The 6,928-nt window shown below is 46.7% G+C and overlaps 1 protein-coding gene across 1 annotated transcript in view; it reads right to left on the bottom strand.

Moving 5' to 3' along the window:
• Nucleotides 1-5,318: 5,318 nt before the first annotated feature.
• PKDCC (protein kinase domain containing, cytoplasmic) overlaps nt 5,319-6,928 on the bottom strand; it is a 31,798-nt gene continuing 30,188 nt past the window's right edge. Inside the window, exon 7 of the mRNA XM_057398525.1 lies at nt 5,319-5,701. Coding sequence (XP_057254508.1) covers nt 5,616-5,701 — 86 coding nt within the window. The 3' untranslated portion in view covers nt 5,319-5,615. The remainder of the gene's footprint in view (nt 5,702-6,928) is intronic.

Below are 6,928 nucleotides of genomic sequence, written 5' to 3'. Positions count from 1 at the left end.
CTTGCCCTCTGGCTGGCCATCAAAGCCAGCTTCATAAGGAGGGTGGCTCCCACTGAATTAGTCTTCCCCGGTTGGCATGGGGAAGCGGAGCACCTATTACACAAAGGCAATTGTTGACTGTGGGCAACTACAAAGGGAATAGATTCGTTTTGTTCCCTTCACAGTTTTAAATGAGCTCTTACAAGCATCCATGTCAACTTGAAAAAATAACCTGTGCTTACTTGCAAGTGACTTACTCCTTAGTTGCAATGCCAAGAGCCGTGTCCGTGCTGCAGGAAGGATATGGACCCCAGGGCCCTGGGAGCACTCGGAGGCAGGCAGCCCAAGCCAGCCTGATGTGTCTCAAAACCTCAGGGATAGGAAGAAACAATGTTTTCTTACGGAAATAAAGGATCAAATAATCCCATCTCAAAAACCATGAACCAGCATCTGATTGTAAAGCCTTCATATACTGCCCGCTTTACACCAACTTTCCTCCTCTCGGTTGAGCCCCCGTTTCTTCTTTCTGCAGCTGGCTGATGAAAACTTCAGTGGAGTCTTTTCAACTCAACTGTTTGACTTCTTTCAACGCTGTTTCACATTGTGACCAAAATCTTAGGGATGTGTTTTCCTGGAAAAAACTTGTGAACAGTCCTGCCACTCAATTTTTCCTATTTTCTGGTTTTTTTTTCCTCCTGGTAGTAGGTTTTAGTCGGTCTCCACAGAATTTAGTGCTAAGGAATCCAAGATAAGGCTCTCCCTCCTAAAATCTGAACATCCCTGTGTTCGTGTATTCCTTTCTGGCAGGCAACACAATGTGAGCTCTGGCTGCTTGCTCTATCCATATGCTTTGAATTACAAGCCCTCTAAATCATTTGCTTTATCTAAATTATTATCAACAGGAGTGTCTTCTTTGCTCTAAATAGCAACAGTGCATGAAGGTGTGGGGCCTTATAAACGTTAGTGGGGTCAGCACAGTAGAAAAACAGTATGTATTTTGGCTTGTAACACAGGATGCTTGTCTGTGACTGACTGTTCAGTCACCAAGTCTGCTCCTTTGTTCACCTGGTAAGAACACAAGGCTGCACTGACTTTTTGATTCATTGAATCCCAGACTGGTTTAGCTTGGAAAGGACCTTAAAGATCATCCAGCTCCAACTCCTTCCACAGGCAGGGACACCTCACGCTAGACCACGCTGCCCAAGGCTCCGTCCAACCTGGCCTTGAGCACTGCCAGGGATGGGGCAGCCACAGCTTCTCTGGGCACCCTGTGCCAGCGCCTCAGCACCCTCACAGGGAAGAGCTTCTGCCTTAGATCTGACCTGAACTTGCCCTGTTTCAGTCTGAACCCATCACCCCTTGTCCTATGGCTGCAGTCCCTGATAAATAAATAATAACCTTCTTATCTTTGATGTCTTCTGGAATTTAACTCTCCCTGCCACAAAAGCTCAAGAAAATAATTCAGAAGAATAAGCAATGCACATAGAGGATGCAGCAATCAGTCAAAAGCCTGGCCCGTTCACTGGCCTCTTCCACTGACTTTGGTGAATTTTCCACAAGAATCCATTGAAAACACACACAGATTTAGCAGGCGCATCTTCACTGTGCACCTACCACGTCTTGCTCCAGGACAGCGGTCCCCAGTAGTTACAACCACATAAACCAGCAATAGGGAGAGCTGCTGTCCTCCCTCCACCTCATTCTTCTGTCCTTCTCACAGACCTTATAGGAAACTCGGTGGTCACAGCCGGCAGAAGTATCAAGCAAAATGGCTCAGTGAAGCAGGGAGAGGCAGGGCAAAGCATGTTAGGAATACCACTTACCCTAAACTCCTTTATCTCATGTTGGAAGAACCTCTCCGAGACTATTAACCAGTGCCCATCAACCCCCTTCACTCTCTATGCTAACTTACCTGAACAACTCAGCTGGCAAAGGGGCCCACAGGTTTCCAGGCTTTCTCTCTGGTTGATGAATGCTTGTGGTGGTATCACCATTTTCAGCAGAGATTTCTCTTAGATGCCATTTGTTACAGCCTGTTTCTGGAGCTGAATACGTAAGAACCTCAGCGTTCCACTCAAAAAGACACACTGAAGCTGGGGAGAAAGCTTTGCAAAACAACCAGAGGGAAAACAGAGTAGGCTCGGAGAAGATACTGACAAACAGAACATCACAGTTTAACTCTGGTCTAAGCACAGAGCGAAGCTCTTGGCACATCCCCGCTACAACCCTCAGGATGTCAGGCCAGAGGTGACTGCCCGGAGTCAGCTCCCAGTGCTGGGGTTGGTGTCACCCGCTCACCAACCCACCACGGAGACAGGCAGCTCCTGGGCTATAGACTGAGTGCTCAGCACAGCCCCTCGCAGAGCTGCAGCACCCACTGCTGCACACAGCTCTCACCTCTCCAGATGAACTCAGCATCCTGTTTAGCACCTCATTTTGAGCACAGCCAATCGGTTTCCCACGGAGGAAATAAGCTCTGCCTGTTCGGCGTGACACGCACATAAATACGCATACACATACGCACACATCAGTCCTTTAAAGCCCTCTGGGTGTCTTCTTTCACGCTTCTACCGTGTGGCTTAAGGAAGCCAGGAAATGTAAAAAGCAGTCAAAACGTTAGGGGGAAAACCGGATAGAAATGCCTTTTCCACAGCAAAGGGGGAGCAGCTCCCAGGCTGACTGGCCCAGCCCCGCCAGCTCACTTTGTCCTTGCTTCCTCCTCCTCCTCCTCCTCCGTGGCTTCTTAGGGCTTTCCATGCCACAAGCACCAGCCAGGCACTTGCATGAATGAGACCACTGCTGCCAAAGGCAGTTTCTCCCATAAGTTCAGACTTCTAGCAGTGCTTACTATAGCTATTGAATTCCCTTATTGTAGTATCACGCCTGCCATTACGATTTCAATCAGTGCTTCCACTGGAAAGCCTTACTCTTCAAGAGTTATAAGCCTGCCTCTATAAAGTTGATCACCGCTGAAAGTTAGCATCCGGCTTCTTGGCTCCCGGCTACGTTTCCTTCTTGCTTACCTGACCCCTCTGCTTGCAAAAGCTGATGTAAATTGGTTCGGCAAGGCTGTTTAATTCCAGGGATAAACAATTCCTGACTGAAGAGGCATGTGCGGAAAGTGATGGGATGAAATTATCCAAATTTACCCGATTACTACACTAAAAAATTAAACTTACTCCAGGTATCTTTTTTCTCCCTTTTAAGTACTGATATTTTTTTACCTAGGAATGCCATTAAAGAATTTCACCATTCCCACTGGCTTAAAACCTTGACTACTTTTTGGAACGGCGCACAGTGCAGAAGGGGAAGGCAGTCACAGGAGGTTAAAACCTTTCAGAATGCATCCCAGCGCCTCCGTGCCAACAACGGGTACCGCTGCCATGACCTGTGCAGCATGCATTGGCATGATTTATGTGGCAATCCAAAAGAATCTCTGGTGCTTGTTTATCACCACAGCATGACTGATGGGCTCCTAAGTGCAGGGCCACACAATCAGCTGAGCTGCGACGCCTGCAGGGTTGATAAGCCGGGAGTCACAGCCATTACAGCACGTCAGTCCAGTGAACTGCAGAAGTCCTCAGGGTAGTCGTGACCCGAGGGAAACCACAGTGAGACAAAACCCGCTGCTGACAGGGTCACTTTTGGACCATCTCTCCCGCATGGTCACACTGCCACCCACCTTGGACTGGGCAGCGCTGGGGTAAAGGCAGGACTTGATGGTCTTAAAGGGCTTTTCCAACCTGGTGGATTCTATGATTCTCCGAGCCTCCTTGGTAAAGAACACACACTATTCAAGCCAAAGAGCAATTCCTTGTTTTGTTCTCATCCTCGCCCCTTCCAAATGTTAAAAGATGGCTACCAGCATGACTCAAACCACAGAGCAGGAAAGGCTACTCAAGCATTGTCTTCCAACAGTCAGCAGCTTTGTGACAGGCAACTGAGTAGACAAAGGCACCAGGTACCCCAGAAACACATCCTTCCCTGGGAGCCCCTGGAACAACCTCAGCTCCTTCCTGGAAAAAAGACCCTAGGCTTATACAGTCACAGAATCCCAGCCTGGTTTGGGTTGGAAGGGACCTTAAAGCTTATCCAGCTCCAACCCCTGCCACAGGCAGGGACCCCTTCCACTGGAGCAGCTTGCTCCAAGCCCCTGTGTCCAACCTGGCCTTGAACACTGCCAGGGATGGGGCAGCCACAGCTTCTCTGGGCACCCTGTGCCAGCGCCTCAGCACCCTCACAGGGAAGAGCTTCTGCCTTAGATCTAACCTGAACTTGCCCTGTTTCAGTCTGAACCCATCACCCCTCGTCCTATGGCTGCAGTCCCTGATAAAGGGTCCCTCTCTAGCATGCCTCCAGCATTATGTTTATGTACAACACCTAAATAAATACCTAAATCCAGTGAAGGCTTAGACATAACAACACAAAAAAGAAAGCAATCAAGTATGAGAGAAATTGTATTTATCTTTTATTTTTTTTTTTACAAAAATAAACATTTTGAGAAACAAAAGCACCTTTTTCTTTTTTTCCTCCTGACTGTACAATCTACAAAACAGTATGACATTGGTCACTTCAGCATTTATTGCTTTCACTGAAAGCAAATTCTCTAGACACACCATGCCTGTAAAATGCATTTATAGAGAGTTAAGGCTAGCATTCATTCGACATTATTAAGGTCATTTTCCTTCCTTCATTCTAAGAATTAGCAAGCGGTGCCTTAGAAAACCAAGGATTTGATGATAAAAAAATATGAGTAACTGCAAGGTAGTCATTCAGCCAGTCCTGTTCCACCAGCTGGACGGCTCTGCCAGGCTGTCCCAGATGTGGCTTCCTGACCAACTCAAACTCCCTTCAACAAAAGTCTTAAGCACAGGCTTAATTGTAAGCATATGCTTAGGCCTAGCCCTATTCAGCAAAGCACTAGGCACTTGGGTGAGTCCCTGCCTTTTCAGTGGGACTATTCATATGCTGACGTGATTTGCTAGACCCACAAAATGGCTCTTTTAAATCAGAAATGAAACTTTATGATAACACTGGAAGCAAAGATGAAAACTAGCTACAGTCTTGCAACTCTAAACAGAACCAATTCCTTCCTTTTGACCAACAGGCAGGCACCCCGTATTTGATAGCTGCAACACAAATGCTGATTGTCTTCAGTAACGTTTGCCGTTCAGCTTATAAACTGATACGTTTCAGTTACTCCATTGTGATTTTATGTGCCCAAATAAGCATCAGCGTGCAGGATACAGACTTCCCATAGAAACGAACACCTCTGGTCCCTGTACACACACGCAGAGGTCAGAAATGTCATGCTACCCTTGGTCAGAGCAGGCAGAGCTGCCAGCCAGTTCACTACCCAAACGATTCCCTAACAGTGTATCATATTTTGTATTCTGCCTTGTTTTAAAAAAAATAGAAATAGAAATAAAAATCACATTTTCAAAACGTTGTTCTATTGCACATTCATCCTGGTCATGCAGGTGATTTCTTTAAAGTTCTCTTTAGCACTCTATAGATTAGAATGAGTAATAGTGCAATTATTCCTCTGGCCACAGCCACCTTCTACCTAACAGCTGCCTATATTTATACACAAACAGCTCTTATCACTCACAGGGCAGACGGAGCCACTTTAGGTGTCAGTCTGTCACCTTCACATACGTTATCTTGTCAGGATCAGGCATGATATGATTTGAGGCCATCTTGAAGAAGACAAGCTGCCGACCTGCACCCAGGAGGAAAGGGGGAGAAAGGAAAAGAAGTAATTTAGAAGGGATGAGCAAAATGCTGCCTACCTCAAAATACGGTAATTTCACATTCTTCTTCAACCTCTGCATTCCTCAGGCAGCCCACGACTGAACTGTCCCTCAACTTCAAATGGTATAAACCTGAAGTGCTTTCATCTAAAAGGACAGCAGATCTCCCCGGGTTTCACTACATTTATTATGCTCAATATGCGGCTGTGCGCAGCTAACAGTAAATGAAGATTTTAACACACATGTCACACGATCTTAAAACATTATTTAAAGACTCCCTCACTGACAAAACCAGGCTTGAGTTCAGGCTTCAGGAAGGATTTAATGTCATTGTACAGGAGCAGAACCACCTCTGTGTACCTGAATCCTGGCAAAACTGCTCAGTGCAACGCACGCTGAACACAACTTGCTCCAAAGTACTGATCACTTTGCAACTAACTCTGGGTTTTAAATCAGCTAGAACAAGGGTTCTGCTCCTGGAACACAAACACCAGCAAGTGGTAACAGCCTGGGTGGTGCAAGGCACCTGCCATATATACACCAGCGGCCAATGGGGGCTGAATGCGGTGAGGTTTCACCCACCGGTACGTGTGGGAACCACAGCACGGTCCTTGTATCTTGTATCAGAGATACTTTCCACAGCAGTTCAACCCCTGCCTTTCCTCTCTCTAACTGCAGGAAAACCAAACGCCCTCTCTAGAGGGCTCCCATAACACTGCCTTCTCCAGATGCTTCACACTGCTGTTGCATCAGATGGGATGCCTCACCTGAGCAAACTCCCACGCTGCGTTTCAGAGACCCAAGTGCTCATGCATCAGGAACAACACGGTGAAGGGAACGGTAAACAAGACCAAGACTGCTATGCCTCATTTGCTCTTGATATTAGGCAGGAGCTGCTCTAAACTTCCTATGGGTTTCCCTGTGCCATAATAATATTTATTTTAGCATATCAATTAACTTTAGTAGTCTGGCTATAGATAGTCTGACATGCTGATCTAGTAGCCACTGGTTAGCCACGGGTACATCAGTCTTTTTTAGGTTCCATGAAAGTCTCTGGTCACACCTCCCAGAATGACAAAGTAATGCAGAAAGCCATGGCAGCACCTAAACCACTCTGAAATGTACGAACTGACTGAAGTTTCTACTTATTTATGGTGCTTTCAGAGCTGGGGACCTACCAGGCACATGTAGGCTGT

The sequence above is a fragment of the Pezoporus wallicus genome, unplaced genomic scaffold (assembly GCF_028554395.1).
Source record: "Pezoporus wallicus isolate ANWC-B61680 ecotype Strahan unplaced genomic scaffold, APGP_CSIRO_Pwel_v1 contig_11493, whole genome shotgun sequence".
Lineage (NCBI taxonomy): Eukaryota > Metazoa > Chordata > Aves > Psittaciformes > Psittacidae > Pezoporus > Pezoporus wallicus.
The sequence above is the reverse complement of the archived record's forward strand: the minus strand, read 5'-3'. Positions and strand labels throughout refer to the sequence as shown.